This window comes from Somniosus microcephalus, chromosome 24 (assembly GCF_052327205.1).
Source record: "Somniosus microcephalus isolate GS21.2 chromosome 24, FLI_Smic_1.0, whole genome shotgun sequence".
NCBI classification, from domain to species: domain Eukaryota; kingdom Metazoa; phylum Chordata; class Chondrichthyes; order Squaliformes; family Somniosidae; genus Somniosus; species Somniosus microcephalus.
This window is the reverse complement of record NC_141010.1, coordinates 28,096,803-28,112,960: the sequence shown is the minus strand read 5'-3', so window position 1 is coordinate 28,112,960 and position 16,158 is coordinate 28,096,803. Positions and strand designations below refer to the sequence as shown.

Here is a 16,158-nt window from a genome sequence, read left to right as displayed (position 1 = left end):
AGTCGGACGGGTTGCACCTGAACCAGAGCGGGACAAATATCCTTGCGGGGAGGTTTGCTAGCACTGTTCGGGGGGGTTTAAACTAAAATGGCAGGGGGTTGGGAACCTGAGCAGGGAGACAGAGGAAAGGGAAACAGGGATAAAAGCAAAAGATAGGAAGGAGAAAAACAAAAGTGGCAGTCGGAGAAATCAACGGTTTAAATCAAACGTGGCCACAGTAAATAATAATTCTAATAGGTCTAAGAGCGTTAAAAAAACAAGCCTGAAGGCTTTGTGTCTTAATGCGAGGAGCATTTGTAATAAGGTGGATGAATTGGCTGTGCAAATGGAGGTAAACGAATATGACTTGGTTGGGATTATGGAAACGTGGCTCAAGGATGGCCAAGACTGGGAACTCAACATCCAGGGGTATTCGATATTCAGGAAAGATGGGCAAAAAGGAAAGGGAGGTGGGGTAGCATTACTGGTTAAAGAAGGGATTAATACAATTGCAATGAAGGATATTGGCTCTGATGATGTGGAATCTATGGGTAGAATTGAGAAATACTAAGGGGAACAAAACATTAGTGGGAGTGGTATATAGACCTCCAAACAGTAAGGCGGAGGTTGGGGATGGCATTAAAAGGGAAATTAAAGAAGCGTGCAATAAGGGCACAGCAGTCATCATGGGTGACTTTAATCTACATATAGATTGGGCCAACCAAATTAGTAACAATACTATGGAGGAGGAATTCCTGGAGTGTTTACGGGATGATTTCCTGGACCAATATGTCGAGGAACCAACCAGAGATCAGGCCATCTTAGACTGGGTATTATGTAACGAGAGAGGATTAATTAGCAATCTTGTACGAGGCCCCTTGGGTCGGAGCGATCATAATATCGAATTCTTCATTAAGATGGAGAATGAAGTAGTTGACTCAAAGACTAGGGTCCTCAATTCAAATAAAGGAAACTATGATGGTCTGAGGAGCGAGTTGGGTAGGATTGATTGGGGAATGGCACTCAAAGGGTTGACGGTGGATAGGCAATGGCAAACATTCAAAGACCGAATGGATGAGTACAGAATTTGTTCATCCCAGTTTGGCATAAAAATAAAACAAAAAAGGTGACTCAACCGTGGCTAACAAGGGAAATTAGGGATAGCATAAGATCCAAGGAGAGGACATATAAATTGGCTAGAAAAAGCAATAATCCTGAGGATTGGGAGCAGTTTAGGAGTTAACAAAGGAGGACAAAGGGATTAATTAAGAAAGGGAAAATAGAATATGAGAGTAAGCTTGCAGGGAACATAAAAACTGACGGTAAAAGCTAGCAGGGAACATAAAAACTGACTGTAAAAGCTTTTATAGATATGTGAAGAGAGAAAGATTGGTGAAGTCAAGCGTAGGTCCCTTACAGGCAGAATCAGGGGAATTTATAATGGAAAACAAGGAAATGGCAGACCAACTAAATACATACTTTGGTTCTGTCTTCACAAAGGAGGACACAAATAACCTCCCAGAGATGCCGGGGAACATAGGGTCTGATGAAAGGGAGGAACTGAGAAATCAGTATTTGTAGGGAAATGGTGTTAGGGAAATTGATGGGCTTGAAGGCTGATAAATCCCCAGGGCCTGATGGTCTACATCCCAGGGTAATTAAGGAGGTGGCCCTAGAGATAGTAGATGCATTGCTGGTCATCTTCCAGAACTCGATAGAATCTGGAACGGTACCCATGGATTGGAGGGTAGCTAATATTACCCCACTATTCAAAAAAGGTGGTAGAGAAAAAGCGGAGAATTATAGACCGGTAAGCCTGACATCGGTAGTGGTGAAAATGCTAGAGTCTATTATAAAAGATGTAATAGCAGAGCACTTGGAAAGCAGTGACGGGATCAGACAAAGTCAACATGGATTTACAAAAGGTAAATCATGCTTGACTAATCTACTGGAATTTTTTGAGGATGTAACTGGTAAAATAGATAAAGGAGAACCAGTGGATGTGGTGTATTTGGACTTTCAGAAGGCTTTCGATAAGGTCCCACATAAGAGATTAGCGTGCAAAATTAAGGCACATGGGATTGGGGGCAAGGTATGGACTTGGATAGAGAACTGGTTGGCGGACAGAAAGCAAAGAGTTGGAATAAACGGGTCATTTTCCGAGTGGCAGGCAGTGACTAGTGGGGTACCGCAAGGATCGGTCCTAGGACCCCAGCTGTTCACAATATATATTAATGATCTGGACGAGGGAATTGGATGTAATATCTCCAAATTTGCAGATGACACAAAGCTGGGGGGGGGGGGGGGGGGCGGTTTATGCTGTGAGGAGATGTCGTGAAACTCCAGTACGATTTGGGCAGGTTGGGTGATTGGGCAGTAGCATGGCAGATGCAATGTAACGTGGATAAATGTGAGGTTATCCACTTTGGTGTCAAAAACAGGAAGGCAGATTATTATTTGGATGGCAATAGATTGGGAGAAGGGGAAGTGCAAAGAGACCTGGGTGTTATTGTGCACCAGCTGCTGAAGGTAAGCATGCAGGTGCAGCAGACGGTTAAGAAGTCAAATGGTATGTTGGCCTTTGTAGCAAGAGGGTTCGAGTACAGGAACAAGGATGTCTTGCTGCAGTTGTACAGGGCCTTGGTGAGACCGCACCTTGAGTATTGTGTGCAGTTTTGGTCGCCTTACCTGAGGAAGGACGTTCTTGCCATGGAAGGAGTGCAGCGAAGATTCACCAGGCTGATACCTGGGATGGCAGGAATGACGTATGAGGAGAGATTGTGTCGATTGGGCTTATATTCACTGGAGTTTAGAAGATTGAGCGGGGATCTCATCGAAACCTATAAAATTCTGTCAGGCCTGGACAGACTAGATAGATGCAGGAAGGATGTTTCTGATGGCCGGGGAGTCCAGAACCAGGGGTCATAGTCTAAGGATAAGGGGTAAGCCATTTAGGACAGAAATGAGGAGGAATTTCTTCACCGAGAGTGGTGAACCTGTGGAATTCTCTGCCACAGAGGGTGGTGGAGGCCAGTTCATTAAATATATTCAAGAAAGAATTGGATATATTTCTTGAGGCTAAAGGGATCAAGGGATATGGGGAGAAGGCAGGGACCGGGTACTGAATTTGGATGATCAGCCATGATCTCATTGAATGGCGGAGCAGGCTCGAAGGGCCGAATGGCCTACTCCTGCTCCTATCTTCTATGTTTCAAATTGTCTTGTGGAATGTAGTTTATGCTGGTACCATTTTGGCTGAAAGATGGCTATTGCAAAAGGTGAAAGGTCATTTGGTTTGGTCCATGGCCATATCCTTGGCAAGCATCAAACATAAATTTCGACAATCAGCAAAGCTGCAATTTGAACAACACACATCAGCAAATGGTATTTAATGTTTATAATATTTTGAAGTGGGTATCTTATCTGACTGAAAATATCTCTCTGCTTCCACTACTCCCTGGCCCCACACAACTTCTGAAGGTACGTTCCTGGAGATCACTAAAATGACATGCCTTGCACCTCTCTTCCAACCCCTAGAAGTTAGAAAAAAAGACTACATTTAGCATGTTAAGAAAAAGGCCAAAGTTCAATTTGAACATACGAAAACATTAAACAGACTGCTGGTCCATCTAGCCTGTCCCATACATTCCTGGTCTATATTATACTAACGGATCATAGTTGGAACAGCAATGCTACTGTTGGCTTCAGCTAACCAATGTCTAGGGAGGGAAATTATCATTCAAGATGTTGGCTCCTGATTGCTACCCAGCTGACTGAGGATTGGGTTGGCAATATTTGTGGTAGCTCCCACAGTTAGTGATCTACAACACCACGGTCTAGACTCCCAGCTGAAAGCTAGCGGGCGCGCGCAAGATACGAAAGGGCTATAACAGTGTGACTAGTTTTATAGAGCTATTGTGGCGATACCACCAGTTGTACCTTACATAAAGACACATAATTCCCTTTAACTTACCTTTACTGTATGTATAATTTACCTTTTGGGGCCGTTGCCCTTTTAACTTGCCTGTTGGGGCCATTGCCCCTTTAAGACGCGCCCTAGCGCGCTGACGTCACGTACGACATGACATGCGTGCGGCGGCTGCCGGCCCGACTCGGCCTTCTAGGACGGCCGCCGGCGCAGCCCGGCCTAGCGTCTTCGGCCTCAACGGCCAGCTGATGGGAGCGACGCGATCTTCCGCGGCAAGCACCGGCACAGCCCGGCCTCGCGACCTCGGCCTCAACGGCCTGCGACGCAACAACGCGCATCACGTGATGCCCTAAGCGCGGGAAACGCAAACAACGTGATGACGTCATCACGCTCTCCACAGGACTGCGAACTCAGTCCTCGTGGAGTCCCCGCTGGGATAAGACCTAAACCACGGTGCTCCTACAGTCAGCCATCTTACCTGATGTAATTAGTCTGTTCCTGTAAATAAACAACTTGGTAATAGTTCGTCGAAGTCAAACTCTCTTATTTAGTGGTGATCTACACGAACCGCTACACTATTATGCTTTAAATGGAAGTATTCTTTCTATGCCATGCATCTGTCCATCCTCCTTTTTTGGGAATATTAGTACGTAGACTTTGAATTTTAAAGATAATTTAGTTTTAATTTTTTCTGCTTTTACTGGATTTTTTGCTGCTCAATTACTTTTTGAACTTCCGAAAGTACAGCTCTGGAGTAAAAGGTTATTAAGTACATCAGGATAGGCTCAGAATTAGTGCCCTAATGTACTGATCCACAGGGTAGTAGGACTTGGAATCATTTCTACGATTCGTCATGCGTGGTTCCAGATGTAGCCATTTCGGTGTTGAGGGGCTTTCTGCAGGTGAGATACTCTCATGGTGAGGGGGAGATAGTGATCAAAGCTTGTTTTGACCTGTGCTGCTGTTGTGAACCTCAAATTAAAGGGAAGGCGTGACATCCGGAGATTAAAAGCTAAGAACAGAAAAATCTCAACACAATGAGAATGTTCTCTTAGGTGGATGGGACTAGAGGTGGAAGTTACTGAATGTGGTGAATTGGAACAGAATTAACTTTTTATTACTGCTGGACCATCTTGGGTTAATGGCTGTGTCTTTTCTTTCTTTAGCACTTTCATGATGGGACCAATCATTTCTCCCATCAGTTCTTCTCATATCAGTGCTTGCTGCTTAATTTTCAAGTATTTATTTCTCATTGGATATATTTAGTCAGAATTTTTATTTGCAAGGCTCCAATGGCCCAGAAATTCAGGTCAGGGGCTTCCCACGGGTGCAAGCCCCCGACCTGCACTTACCTTGGGCGCTGGCAGTTGAGCTGTAAGGCCCCGTGGAATTCCGCTCTGGGGCCTGGCCCAGCTGCCGGCGCGCTGTGCTTGCGTGTCCCAGGGGCGTAGTTAGTTCGATGCGTCCCCTGGGATCACGTGAGCCATGGGCAGCCAATCGGAGCAGGGAAAAGCCCATTCATAAGATTGACAGGAAGACCTGTCAAAACTTATAAATACTACGGGCCCCAAAATAGCAGTAAACCTTCAAATAATTTTTTTTTTTTTTAAATCACACTTTTTAAATAAACTATAAATTACATTAAATAACTATTTTAAACAATTAAAATTTTTGAAAAAAATAATTTCATATTCTAACAGGGCTAAAAAATAAACTTACCTTGCTTTAAAGTATTTAAAAATAATAAACCTGTGGAAAAAATGTTTTAATTTTAATTAATTGACCACTTACCTTGCAAAAAGCAAGCCTTACGCCTGCTTTTTAAATGTGTAAATCCTGCAGGCTTAACCTCGCGTGAAAACCTGTTTTTAAAAAAAAAACTAAGTTCAAAGCGCGCACACGGGATAAACACTGAGGACACAGAGGATCGGAAGTGCCGGTTTCCTGCGCATGTGCAGTGCATGCAGAAAACCGGCACTTCCATTTGGCCTACAGGTGAGTACCCAGCGCGTACTCACCCGTGGAGACCTGAATTTTGGGCCAATATCTTTAACTCTTCCACAGCTACGGTTACAATCTACTTGCATTTATATAGTCCGTTACGGCAGTGGAATGTCTGTGTCACACAATGACTTAGTCTTGGGTTGTAATGACTTGCATAGCCAACGTTGAACATTCTTTTTAAAAATTCTAACTTCAGCCTGAAACTGTTTCTGTCAGAATATTTTAAGCATTCACTTTTTGATGAACCTGTGCATAAGGATGTGGTACCATGTGTCAGAAATTGTTCTATAATGAGGAAATGAGTGTTTATTCAGCATCAGATGATGTCAGTGCTTCCCTTTCATGCATTCAATGGCCAGAATGACCTCCCTGTGGCTGGCTTGTGCTCAGCAGCTGTGTTCAACGCTGTACAAACTGTTTTTTGGTTGCACTTTAATACTAGTTTGAGTAAGATTATTCATGATTTAGGTAATTTAATGTACCCTCTTAACCCTCTCTTGCACCCCAAAATAGTGTATGCTAGACTGTTTTGGGGTGAAAGAAAGGGTTAAGAGGGTACATTAATTATCTAAATCATTAATAATCTTGGTCTACCATACACTATTTTGGGGGTGAGCACAGAGCCTACTCCAAGGTCTCTACCACTGCAGTTCCTCCACCCATCACTAGGGGGCACACTCATTGTCTGTGGTAACTAGCCAACTTCTCCACAAAATTGAAGCACAGTGGCCGGAATTTTGTGGAGGAAGGCGGGTTGGGGGCAGGGAGGCTCCGAGGTGGTCGGGAAACCCGGGAGGTCGGGTCGGCCTTTGACTGGACAGAGGAGGGAGGGAGGGTTTGCGTGAGGACTGGGCTGTTAAATGGATCAGGGGTGGGCGGGGAGAAAGAGGATCGGGGGGAGGGGTGGAAGACTATCTGGGGCCATGCAGAGGATCCATGGGGTGGGTGGGGGTTTGGTGGTGAGGCCTGGGGATGTGATCGGAGGCCTCGTGGGGGCATCTCCAAGCGCTGGGGGTGGGTTAGGTAGGGTCCCTGGATCCAGGAGCTAGTTGTAAAGGTACTTACCTCCTGGATCCAGCAGTCCCCATCTTTCTTTAACTACCTGGTTTCACGAATTGTGTGAAACCGTCCACAAGCAGTTAAAAACAAAATGGAGGTTAAAAAAGAGGCTTCCAGCCTCATTATCATATTTAAATTGACATTCCGCCCCCTGGGAGCGAGTTGGTCACCCACCCCCGTCACACCTCCATTAAAACCGGAAGTGGGCGGGTTGGAGGCGGGATCAGGTCGGGAATACCATCTTTAACAATTTAACTACTCCCTCACTCCAAACCCGCATGTTTTTTTTTTAGGCTAAAGGACTCTCCAAAAGCTGCAGTAAAATCTGATTAGATGATGGACTTCTTGGGCAATCGGAGCTCCCATGACATCAGACTGTATTCTGGAACATTTGTAGAAATAGTTTATTTTACCAGAAATTTAGATCTCCAACACAATGAGAAAACATGTGGTGGAGTCTAGAACAAAGAGGCAGAACCTTAAAATTAGAGTTCGGCCATTCAGGGGTGATGTCCAGAAGCACCACTTCACACAGGGTAGTGGAAATCTGAAACACTCCCCGAAAAGCTGTTGAGGCGAGGTCAATTGAAAATGTTAAACCTGAATTTGATCTTTTGTTAGGCAAAGATATTCAGGGATATGGAACCAAGGCGGGTAAATGGAGTTAATACACGGATCAGCCATGATCTAATTGAATGGTGGAACAGGCTTGAGGGGCTCAATGACCTACTCCTGTTCCTATGTTCCTAAAACATGCTCCTTTTGAAGATTGTATCTTTAAAAAATAAGTAAATATCAATAATTACCTACACAACCATTTTTGAGATATATTTGAAAGATATATATATCTATATCTATCTCTCTCTCTCTGTCAGTGCGTTCCTAATTAAAATGTTGTTCTTTCTTAGCATCGTGTGTGTTTGTTTTTATTCTAGCCAGAGAAGAATGATGACCTGAAGACCTTTAAAGGGAAGCAACAGTCCCGTTACACCTATCTCTGCCAGGGTCAAGAGAACCCGTATTATGTCAGCGATGAAAAGAAGCCTGAATTCTTGTAAAATGCGAAGAATTGATTTTGGAGGGTGGTGCAGTTGCACCTAGAACTATTGTAAACCGTCTGGCATTCTTTGTGCTTCTGTGCACGTTGCATAGCAAGCGTAAGGGAGGGAGGGATTTTTTTTTAATTTTGTACATTTTTAAACCAAATTCTTGGAAAATATTTCTATAAGTGAGGCAACTATGAAACAAAATGTTCAGTTTAGTATCTCCTAAGCCAAGAATGGCATTCTTATCTCCTGGCCACTAACATATCAGATGGAATACTCTGATTTCCAGCGTCCGCCTACTGGGACATTTTATTTGCCTCACCTCCCACCACCGTAACAAAGCAGTCAGATCATTATTCCAAATATAACCACATGAAGCAGGGGCGAGCACAGAGACTTAGAATAACTGTGATTGGCCACAGGATTTTACTGATAGTTTGGGAGGGGGTGGGGGAGGATTTATTACGTTCGGTATGAAGCGTATCTTGTATTGGGGTTGTTGAATATCATTTAGAATTGTGGTTTTTTTTTTGTCATAACCTACTGATTCAATGCATTATTTCCAAACAATAATGCCAAACGCACAGGTTGCTCCTATATCAGGCAACGAATGCATTCGATGTTGAACACAATACTGCACATAGTTGCAGTAGAAAGGAGGTGTCCATTGATGGTGCAGGAATCTGCACCTGACCATCCCATACAGGAGTTCCTTTTTAAATAAAAGAAATTATTAAATTAGCAATTTATTTTAAGTTGTATTTAATAACTTATCCTTAAAATGTCAACATCCCTTGTAGTGCCAGCAAAATGATAGCATTTTCACGCTTGTTTGAATGTATTTAAACTGGTGGTGTGATCGGTTTGACCAGCCACACCAGGTGTTCCTTCTTTAGTATGGTGTAGGCGTGTAATTTTCATTTGTCGTGTTTTAATGGATGTTCAATCACCAGCTCTTTTATATTGTGCTGCTGTCTTTGGATGGGCTGGAATACGCAAAGCAATGTGGTGGGACTTTAAAAAAAAAAATTTTTTAAAAATCATATCTTTAACCTAGCTAAGTAAACAATGAGAAAAGTTGAAGCAAATCTTTGCATTTATGATAAAAGGTTGGTTAGTAAATAATAGGAAATGGCAATTTGCAACTTAAAATGGCAGAAGGAGACAGTCCACCCTCTATTGTGACATGCCCATATTAGTGCTGTCCAATCACCAGCCAGCTGAAGAGGACATGTTGCCACCAAAAAAAATGACACTTTAATTTTTATTTAAATTGCACATTTTACTGATCGAGTATGTAGATGTACATTGTAAATACTCTGGGAGATACCTAGGCTCCAAGATGTATATTTAGTGTTTTGACCGCTGTGGACAGACTTGGTTTGAATCTGCAATCTCTGTTTAAAGTCCTCAGTTTCTTGATTTTAGATTCTTAATTTTTTTCTTCAGTGAAGACACTCTACATTAGGCAACCTAATTAATTTTAGCCTGCAAAAAGTGTCGGTATTAAGTTTTGCAAATATATTAAAAATAGGCTTTGATTTAAAAAAAAAAAAAAAAAATTCTGTTAACAGTTTGGTGGTTTATTTTAACATGTTGAAATTTTAATGTAAACACATTCTTGCGTTGTAAGAAATGCCAACCCTTAATTCTTCTCAGTAACATTTTAGTTTGTGCCATTCCTGGAGCTGCTTTAATATTGCACTCTGGGTCTTAGATAATCAAACTAAATGTGCTGCTCGCCCTTATTTTACATTTGTAATGCCTGGCTGCTGTTCCTGTAAACTGGCTGCACTGTGGAAATATTTGCAGACTGGCCATGACGTTTTGGCCAGTGCGCATGCATGGGTTATGTGACCTCATGACCGAGAATAGTGATGCACGTGCATGATGCTGATACCATGGTGTACAATTACTGCGGAGACGGTATCTTTACTGGCCCAGAGAGACTGGCTGCAGCCATGCAGACCTTTTTAATAAAAAAAAGGTCTTCCAGCCTTAAATCAGTAGATGTAGCTTAATATAGCAGCCAGCTGCACAAGAATTGAGCTACAGCAGCTGGTATCTGAAGACCAATATGAAGGCATCTCTCTAGATAGTTGTTTGGTGGAATTCCAGGTTTTGTGCACTGTTTCTTTCTCTTCCCTTTTTCTTAAAGGATAGCTAAAACATGACCAGCACTAGTAGCACTTGACTGTTCAATGGTATGAGGTGTTGTGACAAAAGCATTAATGAAGAGAAGCTCAATAACCTCTCCAGTTTGCAGCATATAGGAAATAGCTCCAAAGATTAGAGTACAAGTAATGCACACGAATGTTGGAGTCCTTGGGACTTTATATTCCAAATCCAAATGCTGGCATCTCCTATTTTTGCTGAACAGATGTAGACTAAGTTTCTTCAGAGCCTTTCTCAAAATGGTTATTCTCTCTGTACAATGTTCAATTTGAGTGTCTTATTTAATTGTATAGCTTAAACTTCAAAGCATGTTTATGGAAACATTTACAGCTTGTGCATGTAAAAACTTTTGTTTCTAGATCAAAATGGAACAGTCTATAAATAAAGATGTGACTATTTTTCCCCTTTTACAAAGGATATATTTTTGCAATACAAAGAATGACTATTAATCGAATTTGCTTAAATGTGGACTCAAGCTTTCAATATACAAGTAGATTGCATCTCTCGTGAGTTTGTATATTTTGTGTTACTATGGTTGTGCTTTTCCTTCAACATGGAGGAAGTTAAGCAGTATGTCTTTTTCTTCCTTGTGGTTCTCTACCATCTCTCTGTTATGTTGCCAACTTCACCTTGTTGTTCTGCCAATAAGATAAAACTTTTTAATTTTCAATGTTTGCCAACAGGATATGAGCTTACTGCTCCTGGGGTGGGTGTGTTTGTTTGAGGGAGAGAGACAAGTGGGAGAAATTGGACAGAACCAATATATGAGTCATAAACCGGCTACCATCGGCTCATCAAATGTGCATTTAAGCACAACACAGGTTTTTGTGGATATTGATTAATCTATTGTGCATAGTCTGAGTTCTGAATGTTGTATAGAACATTGACCTTTGTCACCCTGCTGAAAGACTTCTAACTTGAGTTAAGTGACAATTTTATTTTGGAATAGATTTTTTGGGGGAGAAGTGTATAAAGGGAAAGGAGGAGACCTATTTGACTTGTGATTAACATAGAATTTTGTAAATAGGAGATTGGATTTAGTTTTGCAATGTGGTTTCTAATTTGGAGATCAATTCTGCACAAAATGGAACCAAAACTCAAACCAAGAACCCTTTAGAGATGGCATAGCTTCTCCACTAATTCCAAAAACGTACTTAAAGGAGACACTTCCATTTTCCTTTGTGCCTGCTTCGCAGATGTCATTTGTGTCTGCTTCCTGTTCCGTTTCAGCAAAAATATAATGGAAAGTGTACTTCCAGGAGCTTAAAAATCTTCCATTGCTCAAAAGGATTTAATTTGCTGCTCTTGCATGTAATAAAAATGACCAAAGTTGCATTCTCAATCTTGATTGACTGTTTTTTGCTTGTACCTTTTTTGTACATTGTAATTTGTGATACTTGTAAAGCAATTTAATGCCAAATAGGAGTAAAATCATGAATTTCAAGTAACTTTGTTAAAATCACTGGTATTGTAATATTGAATGTTTTTTCTATTGATTGCTATTGTATAATTTAAAAATGTTTAAATTGAAATAAAGAATTTCTTTCCAGTTTCTATTTTGTAAAGTTACTTTCAACTTCATTGGAGCTTTTGACTCGATAATTTCAACAAGGAGAATGAAAATGGGCTTTTATTGTGTATCCGTATACAATGTTGCCATCATTGAGTGATGGACCTGCTACTTATGGACTACAATAGAACGTGTTCATTTCTTTCTCTTCAATGCTGTGCCAGTGGAATATCCTACTAGGGTGCGGGTGGGAGCTCACCCACCAACCTAACTATCCAGCAGCCCACAACTGACCTTCCGTTATCTGGTTAGAAAGCCAGGGCAAGGTTAGATGGCAATTGAGCTTCCTGCTAGAGATGCTCTTGACGTTAAATACTTCTAAAGGACTGACTGACTTCGCGTTATTCCAAGTCTCTGGTACGTAACTTTCAATATTGAGAGTTCTAAGCCTAAAGGTTGAGTGATTCCGCCTCCGATGTGCTTGTGCTAAATGAGTCAAAACTTGCCATCTGCAATGTTTGTGCATTTAGAAATGATCTGATTCTTCAAGATTAATGTCTAAATCTGCATCTTTTTTATTATAATGGAGTACATCAAAAGATAGTGATTTAGAAGATTGTGATGATTAAATAACTGGAGACTTTTTTGCTACTCCCTAGTTGCTGGTTGTTTACCTCTAATGGTATTTTAAGGACATTGTTATTTTTGGAAAACTCCCTAATTGTGTTTAGTGAATGCGATTGCTGTTTTGGTGCTTGTATATAACCCTGCTCTTTGGGCGGTAGTCCTTGGGCTTTGATTCTCCAGCTGTAATTATCATGCCATGAACTAACTGCGGTGCAAGAACTGGTCCCCTCGCTGTGTAATTTGCACTCGTGTGAATTCATTCAATTACTGGTCAGCAGATGGACAAAATCTAAAAGGTTTTTTATTCTTCTTGTGAACTTTCTAACATAACTTGTATATGAACACTTTTTTCTGCAATCAGGAAAAACTGGAAATCCATAGAATCCTAGAGTTATGGCACAGAAGGAGGCCATTCGGCCCATCATGTTTGTGCCGGCTCTTGGTCCATAGCCCTGTAGGCTACAGCACTTCAAGTGCATGTCCAAGTACCTTTTTAAATGTGATGAGGGTTTCTGCCTCTACCACCCTTTCAGGTAATGAGCTCCAGACCCCCACGACCCTCTGGGTGAAAACATTTCTCCTCGGCTCCCTTCTAATCCTACCAATAACTTTAAATCTATGCCCCCTGGTTATTGACCTATCTGCCAAGGGAAATAGGTCATTCCTATCCACTCTATCTAGGCCCTTCATAATTTTATACACCTCAATTAAATCTCCCTTCAGTCCCCCTCTGTTCCAAAGAAAACAAGCCCAGCCTAGCCAATCTTTCCTCATAGCTAAAATTCTCCAGTCCTGGCAACAGCCTTGTAAATCTCCTTGGTACCCTCTAGTGCAATCCACAGTGGGCTTAACATCTGAAGGAGAAAAATAGCTGCTTTCAGATGAAACTGAGAAGTGACTTCTAACAGTTCATCAGTGCCACCAGCAGGGACCTGGTGGTACTACATCAATTTACAATCTTTATATAAAAAATGTTAATGTATTGACAAAGTTGAGGTGGTTACTGTATTTTTCTAAAGTAATTGTCAGAGATTTGGACATCTGTGCTGATGCTGTAACTATTTGCATCTACATTTTAAGTTTAGCCTATTTGATTCCTCATTGCTGGCACTAAAGGCACAAAAACTGGACATAGAAATGCCTAATGCAAAGTGGTTCTAGTTATGGAAAGGTACTTTTTGGATGACTGACCTCTGAAGACCTATCACCGTGCTAGTCTCCAAACCAAGCTACTGAGAAATCCAACCAATAATCTCTGATGTGGTGTGTGCACTCTCCTTCTAGGAATACACCTCATTTTAGTCCAGAGAACTTGGGTGCAAGTTGGCCAACCATGGGGCTCCCCAGTTGTGCACTGGGGTACCACTTGAATTTAATCAGCTGAAAACATGCAGCATACCAACACAAGGCACCAGTATTGTTTTTCATCATTATCTACAATTGAGTGGGAAGAAGCCCAGGGCCCAGTGATGGGGCTACCCCTCCAGGTTGGTTATGTTGTCATCAGCAATGACCAGGATTACTCCAGACCTAGCTGGCTCACCATTCAGGTTAGAGTTTACTGTGGACTGTTAACTCTTCCAATCTTCCATTGCCAGGCCTGTCATCTGGAACGCAAAGAGACCTTATTTACCTTCGTCTCTCTTGTCTTTCTCCTATTCCTTTCTTTCCCCCACCCCTCCCTACCATCTCCCACCACCCCAAAAAGAGTATTGACACCAGTTAATCATTCTACAATCAAGAAAAGCGGCTTCAACCCTCTGGTTGGACAGCAGATTTCAGGTCTTTATCAGCGACATGGTGATGAGCACAATTCACCTTTAAAATCTGCATTCCCACCAACCTGACCTCGCATGCAGACCGTCGATGACAAATGCTTGCCTAGTCACTGGGTATCGCATCCTGAATATATGAGCATAATAACTTCCAGTAGTTGGTTTCCCAAACCTGAATTATTTCTTCAGCTATATGACAACGTACTTTCAACTTTGTCAGCTTGGTTCAGTTCATAGCACTCTTGCCTCCGAGTCCGAAGATTATGGGTTAAAGCCCCATTGCAGGATGCCTCCAGTGCTGTACTGAGGGAGTGCGGTAGTGTTTACTTGGATATGCACGTGAAGTGCCGTAACATGCAAGGTTACGGACCAAGAGCTGGAAAGTGGGATTAGGCTAGATAATTTTTTTGGCCGGCACAGACACAATGGGATGAATGGGCCTCCTCCTGTGCTGTGAATTTCTATGATTCTATAACATAATGGAAGAACCTATGCCGGGCAGCTTGTGACATAGCCGCCACCTTGATGTTCTAAATATTCAACTCCAATGTCCTGTATCAAGTGTCCACCGCGCCAATTGCTTAATCCAGATCCTGCTGACAGACTCTGGCATAGAGAGGGCACTTGTCAACGGGCAGTTATCGACTGGTTTTAATAAGTCTTGTGGGGCTTGCTGTCTCTTGTGCAAAACCTTTTTGAAATGCTGTCTTGTAACCTGACTTTTCAAAGGCAAGACTGTATTTCAAACTGCTTTATGGACGTGCAAGTCCAACACCTTTTGATGTAGGAATATAGGAACAGGAGTAGGCCATTCAGCCCTTGAGCCTGTTCCACCATTCAATTAGATTAGGGCTGATCTGTATCTTGACTCCATCTACCTGCCTTGGTTCCGTAGCCCTTGATATTGGATAGCTCTTTCAAAGAGCCAGCACAGACATGATGGGCCAAATGGCCTCCTGTGCTGTATGATTCGAAGATCAATGAATAAGTCTGCAATACTTAATAATGGGATATGATATAGACAGCGGACTTCTGGATGAGTTGAAAGTTGTGTAGAAGGAAGCTGGGGAGGCTGACAAACTGGAACATAGGGGTCGATTTTCATAAAGCTGTCGGGAAGGAGGCGGGACTAAACTTTCGGGTTTTAGTCCCGCCTACATAGACGTTCGGCCAATCCACGTGATTTTCCCTTGATTGACCTTGTTAAGCCCGCTCAGCAGGCCAATTAAGGGCCACCCGGCAACAGGTGACGTCACAGACTGAAATTTCATCTGTCTAGAGGTCTTGGCAGATGAAATATCGGTGTTTCACAGCTGTTTGAAGCTGTCAAACACTGACAGTCTGACTTATAACCTGAGTCCTTCTACACAGACTCAGTTAGAAGTCTCGCCGGCAATGAAAGCTGAAGGCTGTCACTTGACAGCTCGCAGCTTTGCTTTCAGTGCCGGCTGAGTGATGGACTCCCGAAACCTAGAGGAAGAAAGGCTGTTAAGGTAAGTACAGGTAATTTAAACTTCTTTAGACCCACCAAACACACTTACCTTTGCACTCATGCACCCATCACTCACCTGAACACCGACATCGCGACCCCTCCAAGTCCTTCAACCCGACGGCCCGACGACTCTAACCTGGCGTGGTTTGGAGCTGTCGGGAATCCCACACAACACCCCTCAAAATAGGGATTAGGCTAAAAACTGCCTGTTAACAGGCAGTTAATTGGCACTAATCCCTTCCCACTGCGGGTCCCAGTGCAGGGCGGGTTCCCGCCTCCTCTGAAACTTGCGTGGAGGCGGGATGGTGTCTGGACCCCTGAAATCGGGATCCCTGCCCCCACCCACCACCCCCCCCCCCCCCAAACGCCTGAAACCCCGCCTGACGGCTCCAGGAAAATCGACCCCATAGTGAGAGAGGAAGTATTAAGAGGTTTAGCAGCTTTAAAAGTGGATAAATCCCCAGGCCTGGATGAAATGTATCCCAGGCTAAGTGAAACAAAAGAGGAAATAGCAGAGGCCCTGACCATCATTTTTCAATCCTCTCTGGCTTCAGGTGTGATAC

The 16,158-nt window shown here is 42.7% G+C and overlaps 1 protein-coding gene across 1 annotated transcript in view; it reads left to right on the top strand.

The window, feature by feature from the left end:
• LOC147101155 (protein HEG-like) overlaps nt 1-9,047 on the top strand; it is a 79,827-nt gene extending 70,780 nt beyond the window's left edge. The window contains exon 12 of the mRNA XM_085966370.1: nt 7,906-9,047. Within this exon, the coding sequence (XP_085822496.1) occupies nt 7,906-8,028 (123 nt within the window). The 3' untranslated portion in view covers nt 8,029-9,047. The remainder of the gene's footprint in view (nt 1-7,905) is intronic.
• Nucleotides 9,048-16,158: the final 7,111 nt, after the last annotated feature.